Source organism: Aquarana catesbeiana, linkage group LG04 (assembly GCF_042186555.1).
Source record: "Aquarana catesbeiana isolate 2022-GZ linkage group LG04, ASM4218655v1, whole genome shotgun sequence".
NCBI lineage: Eukaryota > Metazoa > Chordata > Amphibia > Anura > Ranidae > Aquarana > Aquarana catesbeiana.
Window position 1 is genome coordinate 686,809,741 of NC_133327.1, and position 22,269 is coordinate 686,832,009.

Genomic DNA, 22,269 nt, shown 5'->3' on the forward strand with positions numbered 1-22,269 from the left:
ATTTTTGAATTTTCGGGTTTTTGGATTTTCGAATTTCCGTATTCTTAAATTTGTGAATTTACGAGCTTTCGAACTTATGATTTTTCGAATATTCAAATTTACGATTATTCGGAAAAATTAGTTAAACTGGTTTTTCGAAATTCATTATAAAAATCAATCTGGAACAAAACAAATTGCACATTTCTAGTACTGTGAAAGAGCAGATATAGTGACTGCAATCTCCCGGGTTTTGTATCACTTAACCCCTTCAATACCGGGCACTTTTACCCCCTTCCTGCCCAGGCCAATTTTCAGCCTTCAGCGCTGTCACACTTTGAATGACAATTGCGCGGTCATGCAACACTGTACACATAATTAAATATTATCATTTTTTTCACACACATAGAGCTTTCTTTTTGTGGTATTTATTCACCACTGGGGTTTTTTTTTTTATCTTTTGCTAAATTAAAAAGAACCGAAAAAAGGTGTTTTTCTTTGTTTCTGTTATAAAATTTTGCAAATAAATAATCTTTCTTTATAAAATTCGGCCAAAATGTATTCCGCTACATTTCTTTGGTGAAAATAACCCAAATCAGTGTATATTATTTATTCTGTAGGAAAATTATATATATATTATATATCTGATCAATCGATCAATCCTGATGTACTGACGGCCGATCTCATTTCTTGAGGCCCGAAAATGCCAGGACAGGACAGATACCCCCCAAAAGACCCCTTTTTTGGAAAGTAGACAGTCCAAGGCATTTAATAAGAGGTTTTTTGAAGTTGTCATTTTTTTGTCACAATATTTTTGGAAAAAAAGAAAGACATTTTTTTTAATTTAATTTTATTTTTTATTTTTTTACATCCTGTCACCAGTGCAGTACATCATCATATAACTGGTGTGGCGGAGATCAGAGACAATGACTGGTGACAGTGTGTAAAAAAAAAAAAAAAAAAAAAAATTTTTTTTTTTTTGTCTTTTTACGATTATTTTTTTTAACACACTGTGACCAGAGCAATACGTTGTTACTATAGTAACATTGTACTACTCTGGGGAAGTGATCAGGATTTATTATGATCGTTTATGCCAGTGAATTTCACTGTTTTATAAGTAACCATTTTTACTGAATAAAATTGATTTTATTCCACGTTTACTATCGTGGTTAGCTGTGATTGGCCAGAGCTAATCACATGGTACATGGTACACTGTCTGTACCAACTGATCACTGTGACCAATCACAGCCATCAACACAATAGTACACAATGAATGCAATGAAAGGAAGCCACCCAATTGTGTATAATTGTCATGTGATTTGCTGTGATTGGTCACCGTGATCACATGGTACCATAGCTCCCAACTGTCCCTGATTTGTCCCTCTGTCCCTCTTTCCTCCTCATTTGTCCCTCATTTTGGTCTAATTTCTATAGTTGTATATAAAATGCACTAGACGTGCACTGACAAAAAATCTGTTTGTTTTCGTTTCATTCGTTTTTTTGCTTTTTTCGAAAATTTGGAAATTCAAAAATTAAAAATTCGGAAATTCGGAAAACCAAAAATTTGGATTTTCACATTTCCGAAATTCTGAATTTGGAGTTTTCGGATTTCCGAATTTTCAAATTTTCAAATTTCCGAATTTTCAAATTTTCAAATTTCCGAAATGTTCCAATTTCCGAATTTCGAATTTCCGAAATTTTGAATTTTTGGAAATTTGATAATTTGGAAATTTGGAAATTCGGATAATTCAAAATTTGGAAATTCATAATTTCGGAAATTCGTAATTTTGGAAAATTCTGGAAATTGAAAAATTCGGGAATTTCGGAATTAACAAATTTGTCAAAATTTGTTAAAAAACGAATTCGGAACTAAACAAATTGCACATGTCCAAAATGCACTTTTTATCTTTCAAAAAAAGTTTCCCGGTGCTAAACCTTTCAATTTCTAAATTGCTGCATTTGTACATTTTAAAAGCCAATATAAAGGAATAATAGTGGTAGAAAAAAGTCCTTGTAGATTTGGTTAATTCTCCTTTAAGAGGGTGTGGCAGGGGGCGTGTCCTATGCCTACATACGTTTGTTAGTAGGTGTCCCTCATTCCCATCTCTAAATATTGGGAGGTATGTGGTACTTGTGGTACTGTCGGGGGCCGGTACACTGAACAGTCATCCGCTGGGTCTGGTGGGCTCGATCTATAAGCCAACACTTTTCTAGGGGCTCAAGGTTGCGCCCCCTTCATCAGGGCTATAGGAATATGAACAATAAATATACGAATAATAACTGGTCATAGAAATGTGCAGCAGACGGACCCACAGGAGCATATCTTGTTTTATAAATAAAGCTATTGTTTTGCCAACAGTTTGTAATCCTATTAGATTGTAAGCTCTCCGGATCAGGGACCTCCCAACCCTCTTGCATTGTATTGTAACATCTCATCTCCCTTTATATTTTGAAGCGCCGCACAAACTCACAAACTGGGGGGGGGGGGATGTGGTGTTACATTGTTTCCATAGAGGTTGGAAGTGACTTTGTCTTTTCCCCGCAGAGGTTTGGGTCACGGAGCGTTCGGAGAAGTCTATGAAGGTCAAGTACTGTCCAGTCCTAACGACCCGACTCCGCTAAAGGTCGCTGTGAAGGTAAGTCGTGCCGCCTGTTCAGTTATTTATGTCATCTACGTCCAATCAGTGGAGTAGTTCTGTCAATGGAAACAATGTAGCAGTTGGATACAATCGCTTAGATCGGGGATCTCTAAACTGCCGCCCTCCAGCTGTTGCGGAACTACATTTCCCATGAGGCACTGCAAAACTCTGACATTCACAGACATGACCAGGCATGATGGGAGTTGTAGTTCCTGAACAACTGGAGGGCCGTAGTTTGGAAACCCCTGCCTTAGATGATGAGGGTGTCAGGCAGTTAGTCCCCTTTTTCTTCAGTAAAGTACAGTGCCTTGCAAAAGTATTCACCCCCCGGCTTTTTACCTATTTTGTTACATTACAGCCTTTAGTTCAATGTTTTTTTAATCTGAATTATATGTGATGGATCAGAACACAATAGTCTAAGTTGGTGAAGTAAAATTGGAAAATATATACATAAAACTATTTTTCAGAAATAAAAAACAGATAATTGTCATGTGCGTATGTATTCACCCCCTTTGTTATGAAGCCCATAAAAAGCTCTGGTGCAACCAATTACCTTCAGAAGTCACATAATTAGTGAAATGATGTCCACCTGTGTGCAATCTAAGTGTCACATGATCTGTCATTACATAGACACACCTTTGTGAAAGGCCCCAGAGGCTGCAACACCTAAGCAAGAGGCACCACTAACCAAACACTGCCATGAAGACCAAGGAACTCTCCAAACAAGTAAGGGACAATGTTGTTGAGAAGTACAAGTCAGGGTTAGGTTATAAAAAAATATCCAAATCTTTGATGATCCCTAGGAGCACCATCAAATCTATCATAACCAAATGGAAAGAACATGGCACAACAGCCAACCTGCCAAGAGACGGCCGCACACCAAAACTCACGGACCGGGCAAGGAGGACATTAATCAGAGAGGAGCACAGAGACCTAAGGTAACCCTGGAGGAGCTGCAGAGTTCCACAGCAGAGACTGGAGTATCTGTACATAGGACGACAATGAGCCGTACGCTCCATAGAGTTGGGCTTTATGGCAGAGTGGCCAGAAGAAAGACATTACTTTCAGCAAAAAACAAAATGGCACGTTCTGAGTTTCTGAAAAGGCATGTGGAAGACTCCCAAAATGTATGGAGGAAGGTGCTCTGGTCTGAGGAGACTAAAATTGAACTTTTTGGCCATCAAAGAAAACGCTATGTCTGGGGCAAACCCAACACATCACATCACCCAAAGAACACCATCCCCACTGCGAAACATGGTGGTGGCAGCATCATGCTGTGGGGATGTTTTTCAGCAGTCGGGACTGGGAAACTGGTCAGAGTTGAGGGAAAGATGGATGGTGATAAATACAGGGATATTCTTGAGCAAAACCTGTAGCACTCTGTGTGTGATTTGAGGCTAGGACAGAGGTTCACCTTCCAGCAGGACAATGACCCCAAACACACTGCTAAAGCAACACTTGAGTGGTTTAAGGGGAAACATGTAAATGTGTTGGAATGGCCTAGTCAAAGCCCAGACCTAAACCCAATAGAAAATCTGTGGTCAGACTTAAAGATTGCTGTTCACAAGTGCAAATCATCCAACTTGGAGCAGCTGGAGCAGTTCTGCAAGGAGGAATGGGCAAAAATCCCAGTGGTAAGACGTGGGAAGCTCATAGAGACTTATCCAAAGCGACTTAAAGCTGTGATAGCCGCAAAAGGCGACTCTACAAAGTATTGACTTTGGGGGGTGAATAGTTATGCACATTGACTTTTTCTGTTATTTTGTCCTATTTGTTGTTTGCTTCACAATAAAAAAAAATCTTCAAAGTTGTGGACGTGTTCTGTAAATTAAATAAAGCAAATCCTCAAACAATCCATGTTAATTCCAGGATGTGAGGCAACAAAACACCAAAAATGCCAAGGGGGGTGAATACTTTTGCAAGGCACTGTATATAAAAGGGAACATTAACTGTCCATGTTACTTTATTTTCTGATTGGATCTCGTTTTTTGAACTGTCCTGCTTTCCAGTTACATCACAACTCAGGTTACTGTGTAACACCGGGTATTTACCCTGTCACCTACCTCCCCCACCCTCTAAAGCCCCTCCCCCCAAAACTCTGAGTATTTAATCTGCCACCCGCCTCCCACATCCTCTAATGCCCCCCCCAAACTCTGGGTACTTAACCTGCCCCGGCCCCCCCCCCCCACTTTTTTAAAGTCCCTTCCCCCTAAACTCTTGGTATGTAACCTGTCACCTACCCCCCCCCCCCCCCACCCTCTATATCTCCTTCCCCCGCAAACTCTGGGTATTTAACCTGTCACCCCCTCCCCCACTCTCTAAAACTCTCCCCCCAAACTCTGGGGATTTAGCTGGCCACCCATCTCCTTTGCCCTTTAAACCCCCCCCGAACTCTGGGTATTTAAAACCTGCCACCCCCCCCACCCTCTAAATCTCCTTCCCCCTCAAGCTCTGGGTATTTAACCTGTCACCCCTCCCCCACTTTCTAAAACTCTCCCCCCAAACTCTGGGGATTTAACCTGCCACCCCTCCCCCACCCTCCAAAACTGTCCCCTCAAGCTCTGGGTACTTAACCTGCCCCCCCCACTCTCTAAAGTCCCTTCCCCCCTAAACTCTTGGTATTTAACCTGCTACCCCCTCCCTCACCCACTAAATTTCCTCCCCCCTAAAACTCTGGGTATTTAGCTGGCCACCCATCTCCTTTCCCCTTTAAACACCCCCCCCTCTAAATCCTCCCCCCCAAACTCTGGGTATTTAACCTGCCCCCCCCCCCCCTATCTGGGTATATCTCCTGTACTTCCAGGTATGATATCATCTAGAAGTCGGCAGAAGACGAGCGCCGTCCATCATCCTTCTGCTGCTTTATTGAGTCTCCGGAATCTCGCTTGGAGTCTCCGCGGCGTCTGCTTGGCCTCCAATCAGGAGAGGCACCATCTTGTGAAGGGCGCGGCTGGGCGCTCATTTCTTCATTCCGGTTATTTTTTTGTTGGGTGCTGCGTTCCCTTCCTGGGCGGAGGAAGGGAGTAAAAACACCCGAGGGGCGTATTCATAAAACAAAATCACACCGCTGTTCACTCATAGAGACTGAATGTAAATCTGTTTTGTTCGAATGGGGAAAAAATCAAATGTTATCTGTCTGTATTCTCTGCGGATCGAATGTGTGAATGGGGAGAATACCAGAGAGGACACAAGTTGTCAGGACCTGCAGACTATATGCTGAAGTCGTTCTCAGCTCCTGGGTGAAGGGGTGGGGGGGGATTTCCCTATCACCTTGGGTGCTAAAGGACCATGCTGGGTCCAGGGGGATTTTGGGGTGCGCTGAACCACCCCAGATTTTAGTTGTGCTTCTCCTGGACTCTGAGAGAGAATCCACTGTGATCCAAGAGCCAGTCTGGGGGGGGGGGGAGACTGCGATGGGAAAATCGATGTAAGGGGGGACTCTGATGAAGACTCCTGATGTAAGGGGGGACTCTGATGGGGACCCCAATGTAAGGGGGACTCTGATGGGGACCCCGATGTAGGGGGGGACTCTGATGGGGACCCCGATGTAGGGGGGGACTCTGATGGGGACCCTGATGTAAGGGGGGGCTTTGATGGGGACCCCGATGTAAGTGGGGACTCTGATGGGGACCCTGATGTAAGGGGGGACTCTGATGGGGACCCCGATGTAGGGGGGATTCTGATGGGGACCCTGATATAAGGGGGGACTCTGATGGGGACCCCGATGTAGGGGGGGACTCTGATGGGGACCCTGATGTAAGGGGGGGCTTTGATGGGGACCCCGATGTAAGTGGGGACTCTGATGGGGACCCTGATGTAAGGGGGGACTCTGATGGGGACCCCGATGTAGGGGGGGACTCTGATGGGGACCCCGATGTAGGGGGGGACTCTGATGGGGACCCTGATGTAAGGGGGGGCTTTGATGGGGACCCCGATGTAAGTGGGGACTCTGGTGGGGACCCTGATGTAGGGGGGATTCTGATGGGGACCCTGATATAAGGGGGGACTCTGATGGGGACCCCGATGTAAGGGGGTACTCTGATAGCAACCCTGATGTAAGAGGGGACACTGATGTAAGAGGGGACTCTGATGGGGACCCTGATGTAAGGGGGAACGCTGATGGGGACCTCAATGTAGGGGGGTACTCTGATAGTGACCCTGATCTAAGGGGGGACCCTGATGGGGACCCTGATCTAAGGGGGGACCCTGATGGGGACCCTGATCTAAGGGGGGACTCTGATGGGGACCCCGATGTAAGGGGGTACTCTGATAGCGACCCTAATGTAAGGGGGGCAATGATAGGGTCAGCTGATGTAGGTGGGACTCTGATAGGGACCCTGATGTAAGTGGGGCTCTGTTGTTTACCCTAATGTAAAGGGTGGGGGGTCTCTGATGGGGACCCTGATGTAAGGGGGGACTCTAATAGGGACAGCTGATGTAAGGGGGGCGCTGATGGGGTCCCTGATGTAAGGGGGGACTCTGAGGGGACCCTAATGTAAGGGGGGCAATAATAGGGTCAGCTGATGTAGGGGGGGAGACTCAGATGATTACGATAATGTAAAGGGGGGGCGCTGATGGGGACCCTAAAGTAAGGGGGGACTCTGATGGGGACCCTGATGTAACGGGGGCAATGACTGGGACCTTGCTATAAGGGGGGCGCTGATAGGGACTCTGAAATAAGGGGGTGCGGGTTTTATTTATCACTCTAAGCCGCTTCCGTTGTGTTCAGAGCACCGGTTTGGAGGAACGGCTCTTCTCCTCCATGTCGGGTATGATATGTATGAGTTGGTGTTACCGGCCCTTTAAATATTTATTATTAGAAGTATAGAGAGGACTTTGATCGATAAGTTGTCGTCTCCCCCGAAGATCAGAAGTAGATGTGACTCCCCGCCTGTCAGCGCTTCTGCGCCTCTCAATGTCCTCTCGGTCTGTCGATCGTTTATTGAATTTACAGGAAATGCCGACTCAGCAGCCATGACAGGAGACGGCTTTACAGTGACGGCTCTGCTGCATGCGCTGCGCCACCGCCCCCCTCCCCCGACAGATTCCTCTACAACCAGACGTGTCATGGAGGAGCCTCACCCAACATCTCCAACCACAAGTCCTGACACTGATTCACAAAACATTTGGCCTGTCTCTTTTAAATGCAGCCAATATAAGTACCTGATGGTATGACTGACTCATATCATGCCTCCCCTGGTCCTTCCCCCTCCCCCACCCCTCATCAACATAAGAACTTTTTTTTTTAAGATGGGCCTTTTCTGACACTTTTTGTTTACATGTAAAAATTTGTATTTTTTGATAGAAAATTACTTAGAACCCCCCAAACATTCGATATTTTTTGTTGAGCCGGAGTCTCAAACAGGCGCCCCCCCCCCAACTGTCACAAAACTACAAGTCCCATCATGCCTCTGCCTGTCATGCATGTAACGATCAGCCTTGCAATGCCTCATGGGACTTGTAGTTTCGCAACAGCTGGAGAGACCCCCATGCCCTTAAACGGTGGGTGTTGCACATTTTTATGTCACACAATATAGCATTTTTTTTAACACAATTAAAAAAAATAAAATACACTTCAATGAATTTTAAACGCAGAATATAATACCCAATTTTTTTTTTGTAAAATATAAAAGATGATGTTACGCCGAGTAAATAGATACCAAACACGTCACGCTTATTGAATGGCACCATGGATTTAAAAATCTCAATTAGGCTACACTTTAAAAGCCTTTACAGGTGACCAGTTTAGAGTTACAGAGGAGGTCTGGAGCTAGAATTATCGCTCTCCCTCTGATGTACGTGGCGATACCTCGCATGTGTGGTGCGAACACCGTTTACATATGCGCGTGAGATCCATGTGTTCGTTCGCCTTTGCGCGTGAGCACAGGGAGTCGCTCTCAAATATCTTTTATTATTATTTATTTTATTATATTTATTATTATATTTTTATTATATTATATTTATTTATTATATATATATATTTTTATTTTTACACAGTTTATTTACATTTTTTTAATTTATTTGTTTTATTATATATATTGTTTTTTTTTACACGGTTTCTTTACATTTTTTTTTTTTTTTTTATCACTATCATTGCTGTCACCAGAAATGTAAACATCCCTTGTGGCAGTAATACGCAGTGACAGGTCCTCTTTATGGAGAGATTGGGGGTTTAAAAGACCTCAACCCCCTCCCTCAAAACCCCAAGATCTGTGCGATCAGATACTTTCACAATTTAACCAATTAAGGGTCGAGCCTATTTTTTACACTTGATGTTTACAAGTTAAAATCAGAGTTTTTTTTTTTGCTAGAAAATTACTTAGAAGCCCCAAACAATATATATGTATGTGTATATATATATATATATATATATATAAGTGTATGTATATATATGTGTGTATATGTATATATATATATATATATATATATATATATATATATATATAGCCATCTGCTGAAATTCGAATTTCAAATAGAATACATTTAAATTCATATACAATAGAAAAGAATAGAAAGAATAGAATAGACAAAAAAAATAGCATAGAATAAAATCAAATTTCGGAAGGTTATATGCTTTCTATTTTACTCTATGCTATTCTTTTTTGTCTATTCTATTCCTTCTATTCTTTTCTCTTCTATTATATTCTATTGTATTTTAATTCAAATTTATTCTATTTGAAATTTGAATTTCAGAAGATGGCTATATTTTTTCTATTTTATTTCATTCCTAATCTATTTTATTCTGTTTTTTTTTTTTTTATTCTATTTTGTTCTGTTTCACTCTATTCTTTTCTATTCTATTCTTTTATTTTATTTTCTATCCCTTTATTTTCTATTCTATTTGAATTTTGGGAAATGGTAATGTTCTTTTTCTATTCTATTCTATTCTTTTCTATTGTATTTGAATTTAAATGTATTCTTTTTGAAATTCGAATTTTGGAAGAAGGTTATATTCTTTCTAATTCCAAATAGAATAAATTTAAATTTAAACACAATAGAAAAGAATAGAATAGAAAAAGAATATAACCATTTCCCGACATTCAAATAGAGTAAATTTGAATTCAAATAAAAGATTAGAATAGAAAAGAAAAGAAATATAAAAGAATATAACCATCTTCTGAAATTCAAATTTTGAATAGAATAAATTCGAATTCAAATAGAATAGAAAATAATGGCATAGAAAAGAAAAGAATAGAATAAACAATAGAAAAATATAAAATGGAAAGACTATAACAATATAACTGTTTTCCGAAGAATAGTAAAAAAATAAAACAATAGAATAGAACAATAAAATCAATAAAATAGAAAGAATATAACCATCTTCCAAAATTAGAATTCGGAATAGAATAAATTTGATTCAGAATGGAATTTGATTTGAATGGAATTCGAATTTGAATCGATTCGAATTTTCCGAATTCAGTCGAATTGAAACTCTGAAAATTTGAATTGATTCAGATTTGAATAAACAAAAATAAATTCCGAAAATGAATGAAACATATTTAACAAAACACATTAATGTAAATACCGAATCCAAACTAAACAAAACACATTTTTTCGTCATGTCTAATGCCAGCAGCTGTTTTTAGGGACAGCGGCCGGCTCTCTTATAAAAGCAATCCTAGCGGCTAGCTAGCAGCTGGATTTCTTTTACAAGCAGCAGAAGGGGACGTCCCCCCCCCATTCACCGCCACCTTCCTCGGCTATACCGGGATCTCTTGTCCCAACCGGGAGACTTGAGCTTCAGCCGAACAGAGCCGGGATTGGCTGTGGTGAACCGGAAGCGATGACATCACTTCCAGTTTATCCGGATGTCAACGGCGCCATTTAAAAAAAGAAAAAGCATTAAAAAAACACAGATCTTGGCGTATTGAACACTTTTAAGGGGCAGAGGAGGGATTTGGGGATTTATAGATCCCTCCACAAAGAGGACCTGTCACATGGGATGTTTTACATTCCCTCCGTCGGTCCCGCACGCAAGCAGCGATCGTCGCACACATGAGAGGTATCACCGCGAACGTCGGATCACGGACAGTCATTCTAGCACCAGACCTCCTCTGTACATCTAAAGTGGTGACCTGTAAAGGCTTTTAAAGCATTGTTTGTCGTTTGTCGCCATTGCACGAGTGTGACATGTTTGGTGTCTATTTACTTGACGTAACATCACCTTTTATATTTTTTTACAAGAAATGGGGTTATGTGTTGTGGGTTTATTTGCATTAGAGTTAAAAAAAAAAATCCAAAAAAATTGCATTTTATAAACCTCTGCGCAAATACCGCGTGACATAAAAAAATAGCAACGACCGCCATTTTATTCTCTAAGGTCTCTGCTAAAAATATATAATGTTTGGGGGTTCTAATTTGTTTTTTAGCAAAAAAAAAAAATTTTTTTTTTTTTTACATGTAGGAAAGGAATATCAGATATCAATATGGCTCCCGTTCCAATCTATGGAACTTAAAGTCAGCGCACAACTTTGATGCGACTTGAGTGCCTGAGTGTGGAAAGCCGCATCAAAGTCGTACGACTTCGGAGCCTAAATGTCGCTGGGTTCAGGTTTATGTCTACTGCACCAAATTGTAATTGGTTGGATTTGTGAATGGAATCTCTGACTCCTCCCACACATTGATCTTCTGTATGATGAGTGTTGTTGTTGTTCACAGACTCTGCCGGAGGTGTGCTCTGAGCAGGATGAGCTGGATTTCCTGATGGAGGCGCTCATCATCAGGTGAGAATACACCGGGGATTGTCAACTATTGAGCTAAAGGTGGACCTCAAATGTGGCCCCTGATATCACCAAAGGGCCCCACGTATTGTTCAATGTACAGCGCCTTGAAAAAGTATTCATACCCCTTGAAATGTTCCACTTTTTGTCGTCTTACAACCAAAAACGTAAATGTATTTTATTGGGATTTTATGTGATAAACCAACACAAAGTGGCTCATAATTGTGAAGTGGAAGGAAAATGATAAATGATACAAATAAATATGTGAAAAGTGTGTGGGGGGGCATTTGTATGGCGCCCCCCGGAGTCAATACTTTGTAGAACCCCCTTTCGCTGCAATTGCAGCTTCAAGTCTTTTTGGGGATGTCTCTACCAGCTTTGCACATATAGAGAGGACATTTCTGCCCATTCTTCTTTGTAAAATATCTCAAGCTCTGTCAGATTGGATGGAGAACGTCTGTGAACAGTAATTTTCAAGTCTTGCCACAGATTCTCAGTGTGATTTAGGTCTGGACTGTGACTGGGCCATTCTAACACATGAATATACTTTGATCTAAACCATTCCATTGTAGCTCTGGCTGGATGTTTCGGGTCGTTGTCCTGCTGGAAGGTGAACCTCCGCCCCAGTCTCAAGTCTTTTGTAGACTCTAACAGGTTTTCTTCTAAGATTGTCCTGTATTTGTCTTCATTCATCTTCCTATCAACTCTGACCAGCTTCCCTGTCCCTGCTGAAGAAAAGCACCCAGACCACATGATGCTGCCACCACCATGTTTCACGGTGGGGATGGTGTGTTCAGGGTGATGGGCAGTGTTAGTTTCCCCCACACATAGTGTTTTGCTTTTAGTCCAAAAAGTTGAATTTTGGTCTCATGTGACCAGATCACCTTCTTCCACATGTTTGCTGTGTCCTCCACATGGCTTCTCACAAACTACAAACAGGACTTCTTATGACTTTCTTTCACCAATGTCTTTCTTCTTGTCACTCTTCTATAAAGGGCAGATTTGTGGAGAACACGACTAATAGTTGTCCTGTGGACAGATTCTCCCACCTGAGCTGTGGATCTCTGCAGCTCCTCCAGAGTTACCATGGACCTCTTCTCTGCTTCTCTGATAAATGCTCTCCTTGCCCGGCCGGTCAGTTTAGGTGGACGGCCATGTCTTGGTAGGTTTGCAGTTGTGCCATACTCTTTCCATTTTCCGATGATGGATTGAACAGAGCTCCGTGAGATGTTCAAAGCTTGGAATATTTTTTTATAACCTAACCCTGCTTTATACTTCTCCACAACATTATCCCTGACCTGTCTGGTGTGTTCCTTGCCCTTCATGATGCTGTTTGTTCACAAAGGTTCTCTAACAAACCTCTGAGGGCTTCACAGAGCAGCTGTATTTATACTGAGAATAAATGACACACAGGTGGACTCTATTTACTAATTAGGTGACTTCTGAAGGCACCCCCACACTTTTCACATATATATTTGTATCATTTATCATTTTCCTTCCACTTCACAATTATGTGACACTTTGTGTTGGTCTATCACATAAAATCCCAATAAAATACATTTATGTTTTTGGTTGTAACATGACAACATGTGGAAAATTTCAAGGGGTGTGAATACATTTTCAAGTTACTGTATGTAATGCTGGAGAGGACTGTCAGAGACTGCAGAGCTAATACAGGAACTGAGGGTCAGAGAGTGAGGAGAAGATACATTGTTGGCTGGGGAGATGCTGGAGAAAACCATTCAAGACTGGGAATATATTACATGAGGCTGGTAGAGATCAATACTATTATCCCAGTCAATGTTCAGACTGATGAGGCCAACATCATGTACCTAATGGTGCAGGTTGGGCACACACTCACCGGCCACTTTATTAGGTCCCCCTTGCTAGTAGCGGTTTGAACCCCCTTTTGCCTTCATTCTTGGTGGCATAGATACAACAAGATGTTGGAAACGTTCCTCAGAGATACCCCATCCCCCACACCATTACACCCCCACCACCAGCCTGAACCGGTGATATCCCATCCCCCACACCATTACACCCCCACCACCAGCCTGAACCGGTGATATCCCATCCCCCACACCATTACACCCCCACCACCAGCCTGAACCGGTGATATCCCATCCCCCACACCATTACACCCCCCCACCAGCCTGAACCGGTGATACCCCATCCCCCACACCATTACACCCCCACCACCAGCCTGAACCGGTGATATCCCATCCCCCACACCATTACACCCCCACCACCAGCCTGAACCAGTGATATCCCATCCCCCACACCATTACACCCCCACCACCAGCCTGAACCGGTGATATCCCATCCCCCACACCATTACACCTCCACCACCAGCCTGAACCGGTGATATCCCATCCCCCACACCATTACACCCCCATCACCAGCCTGAACCGGTGATACCCCATCCCCCACACCATTACACCCCCACCACCAGCCTGAACCGGTGATATCCCATCCCCCACACCATTACACCCCCACCACCAGCCTGAACCGGTGATACCCCATCCCCCACACCATTACACCTCCACCACCAGCCTGAACCGGTGATATCCCATCCCCCACACCATTACACCCCCATCACCAGCCTGAACCGGTGATACCCCATCCCCCACACCATTACACCCCCACCACCAGCCTGAACCGGTGATACCCCATCCCCCACACCATTACACCCCCACCACCAGCCTGAACCTGTGATACCCCATCCCCCACACCATTACATCTCCACCACCAGCCTGAACTGGTGATATCCCATCCCCCACACCATTACACCTCCACCACCAGCCTGAACCGGTGATATCCCATCCCCCACACCATTACACCCCCACCACCAGCCTGAACCGGTGATATCCCATCCCCCACACCATTACACCCCCACCACCAGACTGAACCGGTGATATCCCATCCCCCACACCATTACACCCCTACCACCAACCTGAACCGCTGATATCCCATCCCCCCACACCATTACACCCCCACCACCAGCCTGAACCGGTGATAACCCATCCCCCACACCATTACACCCCCATCACCAGCCTGAACCGGTGATGTCCCATCCCCCACACCATTACACCCCCACCACCAGCCTGAACCGGTGATATCCCATCGCCCACACCATTACACCCCCACCACCAGCCTGAACCAGTGATACCCCATCCCCCACACCATTACACCCCCACCACCAGCCTGAACCAGTGATATCCCATCCCCCACACCATTACACCCCCCACCACCAGCCTGAACCGGTGATATCCCATCCCCCACACCATTACACCCCCACCACCAGCCTGAACCGGTGATATCCCATCCCCCACACCATTACACCCCCACCACCAGACTGAACCGGTGATATCCCATCCCCCACACCATTACACCCCTACCACCAACCTGAACCGCTGATATCCCATCCCCCCACACCATTACACCCCCACCACCAGCCTGAACCGGTGATAACCCATCCCCCACACCATTACACCCCCATCACCAGCCTGAACCGGTGATGTCCCATCCCCCACACCATTACACCCCCACCACCAGCCTGAACCGGTGATATCCCATCGCCCACACCATTACACCCCCACCACCAGCCTGAACCAGTGATACCCCATCCCCCACACCATTACACCCCCACCACCAGCCTGAACCAGTGATATCCCATCCCCCACACCATTACACCCCCACCACCAGCCTGAACCGGTGATACAAGGCAGGATGGATCCATGCGCCAAATTCTGACCCCAACATCTGAATGTTGCAGCTGAAATCCAGACTCATCAGACCAAGTAATATTTTTCCAGTCTTCTTTTGTACAATTTTGGTGATTCTGTGCCAGTTGTAGCCTCAGTTTGCTGTTCTTAGCTGACAGGAGTGGCACCTGGTGTGGTCTTCTGCTACTGTAGCCCATCTGCTTCAAGGTTGGATGTGTTGTGTGTTCAGAGATGATATTCTGCATACCTTGGGTGTAACAAGAGGTTATTTGAGTTACTGTTGCCTTTCTATCATCTGGAACCAGTCTGCCCATTCTCCTCTGACCTCTGACATCAACAAGGCATTTTCCTCCACACAACTGCCGCTCACTGGATATTTTCTCTTTTCCCACCATTCTCTGTAATCCCGAGAGATGGTTGTGTGTGAAAATCCCAGAAATACTCAGACCAGCCCGTCTGCCACCAACAACCATGCCACGTTCAAAGTCACTTCAATCTCCTTTCTTCCCCATTCTGATGCTCGGTTTGAACTTCAGCAAGTTGTCTTCACCACGTCTAGATGCCTAAATGTATTGAGTTGCTGTCATGTGATTGGCTGATTGTCAATTTGTGTTACCAAGCAATAGAACAGGTGTATCTAATAAAGTGGCCTGTGAGTGTATATCCTGCGTTGCTCTATTATAGCCACTAGATGGGGCTGCGGTATTAGGAAAATACATTTTCTCTTCAGCTTCATCTAGTGGCCATAATGTGGTATTTTTCTGATTGAGGTATTTCAGAAAAAAAAAATCTGCACTACGGCCATAGATGGTGCTATCAGAGCAAAAAAGTGTGCTCATCTGCTCTGCCCCATCTAGTGGCTAAAATGTGGTATTTTTCTGATAGAGCTATATTAGGAAAAAAAATCAGTCTGTACCAGGTGAAAATAAAGCCTAAAAAAAGGAAACTAAGGCAGCCACCACATATAAGGACCGGAAAGCTGCAATATATGACATTTTTGTTCTTGGATTTTGATAATTTTGTAGACATTCCTTCTCTCTTCCCAAATATTTATTTTCCTTTGTCCCTAGATGTTCTTCTTTCCTTCCCAAATGTTCCTCTTCTGTTCCCTGATTTCCTCTTCCCTTTTTTGATGTTCCTCTTCTCTTCCCAGACATCCCTATTCTCTTCCCAGATGATCCTCTTCTCTTTTCAGACATCCTTTGTCCCTTCCCAGATCTTCCTCTTCCCTTCCCAGATGTTCCTCTTCTGTTCCCTCATGTTCCTCTTCTCTTCCCAAACATCCCTCTTCTCTTCACTGATGTTCCTCTTTTCTTCCCAGACATCCCTATTCTCTTCCCAGATGTTCCTCTTCTCTTCCCAGACATCCCTATTCTCTTCCCAGATGATCCTCTTCTCTTTTCAGACATCCTTTGTCCCTTCCCAGGCATTCCTCTTCCCTTCCCAGACATTCCTCTTCCCTTTCCAGATGTTCCTCTTCCCTTCCCAGATGTTCCTCTTCTCTTCCCAGACATCTATCCCTATTATGTTCCTCTTCTCTCCCCAGACATCCTCTGTCCCTTCCCAGATGTTCCTCTTCCCTTCCCAGATGTTCCTCTTCCCTTCCCTGATGTTCATCTTCCCAGACATTCCTCTTCCCTTCCCAGACATTCCTCTTCCCTTCCCAGGTGTTCCTCTTCCCTTTCCAGATGTTCCACTTCCCCTCCCAGACATCCCTCTTCTCTTACCAGATGTTCCTCTTCTCTTCCCAGAAATCCCTCTTCCCTTCCCAGACATTCCTCTTCCCTTCCCTGATGTTCATCTTTCCTGCCCTGATGTTCCTCTTCTCTTCCCAGACAGTCCTCTTCCCTTCCCAGGCATTCTTCATCCCTTCCCAGACATTCCTCTTCTCTTCCCTGATGTTCATCTTCCCTGCCCTGATGTTCCTCTTCTCTTCCCAGACATCCCTATTATCTTTCCAGATGTTCCTCTTCTCTCCCCAGACATCATTTGTCCCTTTCCAGACATCCCTCTTCCTTTCCCAGATGTTCCTCTTCCCTTTCCAGATGTTCCACTTGACTTCCCAAACATCCCTCTTCTCTTCCCAGACATTCCTCTTCCCTTCCCAGACGTTCCTCTTCCCTGCCCTGATGTTCCTCTTCTCTTCCCAGACATTCCTCTTCCCTTCCCAGACATTCCTCTTCCCTGCCCTGATGTTCCTCTTCTCTCCCCAGACATCCTTTGTCCCTTTCCAGACATCCCTCTTCCCTTCCCAGACATTCCTATTCCCTTCCCAGATGTTCCTCTTCCCTTTCCAGATGTTCCTCTTCTCTCTCCAGACATCCTTTGTCCCTTCCCAGACATCCCTCTTCCCTTCCCAGATGTCCCTCTTCCCTTTCCAGATGTTCCTCTTCTCTTCACAGATGTTCAATTTCCCTTTTCCAGACATCCCTCTTCTCTTTCCCATCACATAGACAAGGCAATGTTCTTTGTGTCTTAATGTTTCAGTTCACACTAATAGGATTCCTTGCTGTGCACTCAAAAAATGTAGAACATGTTGCATTTTTGTGTGTCACATTCCAACTCTCAGCTGCACATAGAATGAAATCAACTGTCAAGTTAAAAAAAAAATGAAAGCGGAGTTCCACCCACATCTTTTTTTTTTAATAAATAGTACTGTTGCATAATGCATATTGATCAAATATAATTCATGTAGTTAGTGCTGCCTTTAGAAGATAATTATAAAAAATACCTTTTGATTTTCCATTCTTGCGGATTCCCATCTTACTTGTGGGCGGGGGAAGCCCACAAGCAGATTATTCTGCGATACGCTGCTGCTGTATTCCCAGCATGCACCGCCCGTTCTCGCGCATGCGCGGTAATAGCACGGAAACTATACAGGTTGCCATCACAACGGGCGGGGTCGTCGGAAGTGCCCACCCTGTTGTTATGGCAACCTAGCTTTCGGCGCTGCCCACTGACTCCTGGGAAATGATGACACACATCTCCCAGGAGCAGTAGCGAGCAGAAGAGCCGAGGGAAGTGACGTCAGAAGCCACGGTGAGGAAGGGGGAGATTAGAAGGGACCACATAGCAACAGGGATTAAAAGGTAAGTAAAAAACAAAAAAAAATCTCCAAATGTCATTTGCTTTGTTACTTGCTGCACATTTATGTAAAATTATAATTTTTTGGGTGGAACTCCACTTTAACAAGCCTTGTGATGTGTTCTACGCACACCAGTGGGCACATGTTATATGCATCTTACTGTGGTGTGAATGGGCCCTTAGTTTTTGGTTCTTCTGCCACTTAGCAGCTAACAAAATGTTCCCAGCTACTGAGAGGCCATTTAGTGGCCCAAGAACCGGTTCAGAATAAGTGAAAGGAGCTTCTGCAACCGTCAGAAACGATATAAGGCCCATTGTACTCTTACCAACCACCAAAGCCACTTCAGTTCAGTCTTCTGTATGGATTAAAAGGTGAGATTTTGAGGTTTAGGAGGTTTGTGATTTTGAGATGTCCCCATGTTCCAAATTTCACTCATCTCCACCGCTGACCACTTTTATTCATTTATTGGTTGTCATTATTTGTTGTTGTAAATCTTTTTGTTTCATGACTGTTTTTGTTACTGAAAATTATTACAAAAATATAAAATGTGCGTTCTGGTTGGGTGAACCATGTCCATCTCTCTTCCCAGTAAATTCAACCACCAGAACATTGTGCGTTGCATTGGTGTCAGTCTGCAGGCTCTGCCGAGATTCATTCTGCTGGAACTTATGACTGGAGGAGATCTGAAGTCCTTCCTCCGACAGACACGACCCAGAGTGGTGAGAGGAGCAGATGACCTTATTAATTGTTTCATTGTGTCCAACGTATATGTAGAATATGCATCGGGGAGAGGCTCCATATTCAGTGGTGTGATATTGCAGAGTGTCAAACCAGTTCCTAAGGCTCAGTGGTCCCATTGAGACCGCTCTTGTCTGACAGGGTCACCCTAACTGGAGCACCCAGAATCCGAATCCAGAAAAAAAAAAATAAAGAGCACCAGCACAAAAGTGAGTCCAGTTTGGCTTTAATTATTCATCAAATAACTGAATAAAACATCCAGCACGTTTTGAGGTTCTAAACACCCCCCACACACACCATCCTTGATCAGGGCTCTTCTCTTCCCAGATATTCCACTCCGCTTCCCAGATATTCTAGTTCCCCCTGTATAGTCAGTGGGATACAGGTTGAGCTGATGGTGATTACTAGAGCCCCAAGGATGATAGTAAGGAGAGTCCAGCTGGTTAAACCTGTATTCCACTGGTTATATTAAGGGTGAACGTCAATCTGTACAAGAGGTAAAGTTAACATGAGGTCTTGAGTTAGTATATAGGGTTAGCCTTAAAGTTCACATGAGGGTTGAAGTTCACATGAAAGCTAAGGTTAACATGAGAGAGTTTGTGTGAGTGTAAGAGTAATAATTAGGGTTAGAGTTAGGGCTCGTTCACACCAGTCCCATTTGGCAGTGTGTGTTGCCCAACGCAGTCCCAACACATAGACCAGGTAATTTCCCAGATGTTCTTCCTCTCTTCCCAGATATTCTTTTTCTCTCCCCAGATGTTCCTCTTCTCTTCCAAGATGTTCCTCTTCTCTTCCAAGATGTTCTTCCTCTCTTCTCTGATGTTCCTTCTATCTTCCCTCATGTTCCTCTTCTCTTCCAGGATGTTTCTCTTCTCTTCTCTGATGTTCCTCTGCTCTTCTCTGATGTTCCTCTGCTCTTCTCAGACAATCCTCATCTCCTCTCATATTTTCGTCTTCACTTCCCTGATATTCCTCTTCCCTTCACAGACAATCCTCTTCTCTTCCCAGATGCTCCTCTTCTCTTCCCAGATGCTCCTCCTTCTCTTCCCAGACACTCCTCTTCTCTTCCCAGACATTCTTCTTCTCCTAGATATCCCTCCTCTCTTCCCAGACCTTCTTCTTCTCTTCACACATCTCTACTCAGATTTCCTCTTCTCTTCCCTGATATTCCTCTTCCCTTCGGCAGACAATCCTCTTCTCTTCCCAGATGCTCCTCTTCTCTTTCCAGACACTCCTCTTTTCTTTCCAGACACTCCTCTTCCCAGACATTCTTCCTCTCCTCCTGGATATCCCTCTTCTCTTCCCAGACCTTCCTCTTCTCTTCCCTGATATTCCTCTTCCCTTCACAGAAAATCCTCTTCTCTTCCCAGACGCTCCTCTTCTCTTCCCAGACATTCTTCTTCTCCTCCCAGGTATCCATCTTCTCTTTCCTGATGTTCCTCTCCTCTTCTCAGACAAGCCTCATCTCTTCTCAGATTTTTCCTCTTCTCTTCCCTGATGGTCCTCTTCTCTTTCCCGACACTCTTCTTCTCTTCCCAGGCATTCTTCTTCTCCTCCTGGATATCCCTCTTCTCTTCCCAGACCTTATTCTTCTCTTCCCATATATTCCAGTTCTCTTCTCAGGCATCCCTCTTCTCTTCCCAGATGCTCCTCTTTTCTCAGGCATCTCTCTTCTTTTTCCAGATGTTCCTTTTTCTCTTCCCAGACATCCCTCTTCTCTTCCCAAATGTTCCTCTTCTTTGCTGCATAGTGCAGGTGGCAGGTTCTCTTTAAGGACACTTTAGAGGTCTATTAGACCCTTAATGTCTCCTCTGCACCCCATTGAAGTTAATTGAGCACAGACTCTAAACCCAGAAGTTCTGGGCACCTCCAGGTTCATACTACCCAGGGGAGATCCTGACTCACGCCATGAAGATCCCGAGCACCCAGGTGGGACAGGTGAGTCTGAAAAAACATAGTGGGGGGGGGTTGGGGGGTTGGTCAGTAAGGGATGGCTCACACCCTCCTAGCAGTGTTGAAGCGATCACTTCTACAAGAAAGCCTGTAGCTGGGACTAAATAGGTAAACAATTACCTGGCTGCTCTCGTTTACATGCCAGCACCACTACAGCTGTAACCTTTCCACCGACAACAGGAAAGGGGGTCAACCCTCTCCTACTCTATCAAAACAATGAAAAAAAGTTTTTCCTATACACAGAATTATTACATTCATTGTATGTATAGGCTAGAGCTTTCCACTCAACCGGGAGCACACATTTTTCTGCTTGTAGAAAGCTTGGAAAAAGTGCGATCGGATTGTGTTGTCGGAAATTCCGATCGTGTGTACACAAATCCAACGCACAAAGTGCCACACATGCTCAGAATAAATAAAGAGATGAAAGCTATTGGCCACTGCCCCGTTTATAGTCCCGACGTACGTGTTTTACGTCACCGTGTTCAGAACGATCGGATTTTCCGACAACTTTGTGCGACCGTGTGTATGCAAGACAAGTTTGAGCCAACATCCGTCGGAAAAAATCCTAGGATTTTGTTGTCGGAATGTTCGAACAAAGTCCGACCGTGTGTACGGGGCATTAGACCTCTCTGCTGCCTTCAAAACAGTTGACCACCAGATTGCCAACCATTTCAAAAGCAAAATCGACACAACTCACAAGGAGATATCCAGCATTCAACTTCCTCCCCTACCCAACACATCAGGTGCAACACCACATTCAATACTCTCTTCCTTCTGCCCAGTTACCACCAATAAAATTGATAAACTCCTCTCCATGGCCCACCTCACCACCTGTCCCCTGGACCCTGTCCCCTCACAATTACTGCGACCACCTTCCCACTCTATCCTAAACTCCCTAATCCACATCCTCAACCTCTCTCTCTCCTCCGGCACCTTTCTTTCCCTGCTCAAACATGCACTGGTTACCCCCATACTTAAAAAACCTTCACTAGACCCCACCTGTTTGAATTACTTAAGACCCATCTCCCTGCTCCCATTTGCCTCCAAGCATATTGAACGCCTTGTCCATGACCCAATGAGTCGCTACCTCACGGACAACAACCTTCTCGACACCCTACAGTCTGGCTTCCGTCCACAACATTCCACTGAAACTGCCTTACTAAAACTCACTAATAACCTACTAACTGCTAAAACCAATGGCCATTACTCCATACTCATATTCTTAGACCTCTCTGCTGCCTTTGACACAGTTGACCACCTGCTCCTCCTATTCTGGTTCTCTTCCTACCTATCTCAGCGCACTTTCAGTGTCACTTTCAACTCCATCTCCTCCGCTCCTTTTCCTCTCTATATTGGAGTACCCCAAGGCTCCGTCCTTGGGCCCCTACTATTCTCGCTCTATACCTCTTCCCTGGGCCAGTTGATAACCTCCC

At 44.4% G+C, this 22,269-nt stretch overlaps 1 protein-coding gene across 1 annotated transcript in view; it reads left to right on the plus strand.

Moving 5' to 3' along the window:
* The window catches only part of ALK (ALK receptor tyrosine kinase), a gene marked incomplete in the record, with an annotated part of 645,074 nt that overhangs the window by 578,472 nt on the left and 44,333 nt on the right, over nucleotides 1-22,269 (plus strand). Inside the window, 3 exon segments of the mRNA XM_073628762.1 lie at nucleotides 2,522-2,612; nucleotides 11,274-11,338; nucleotides 18,735-18,864. Coding sequence (XP_073484863.1) covers nucleotides 2,522-2,612; nucleotides 11,274-11,338; nucleotides 18,735-18,864 — 286 coding nt within the window.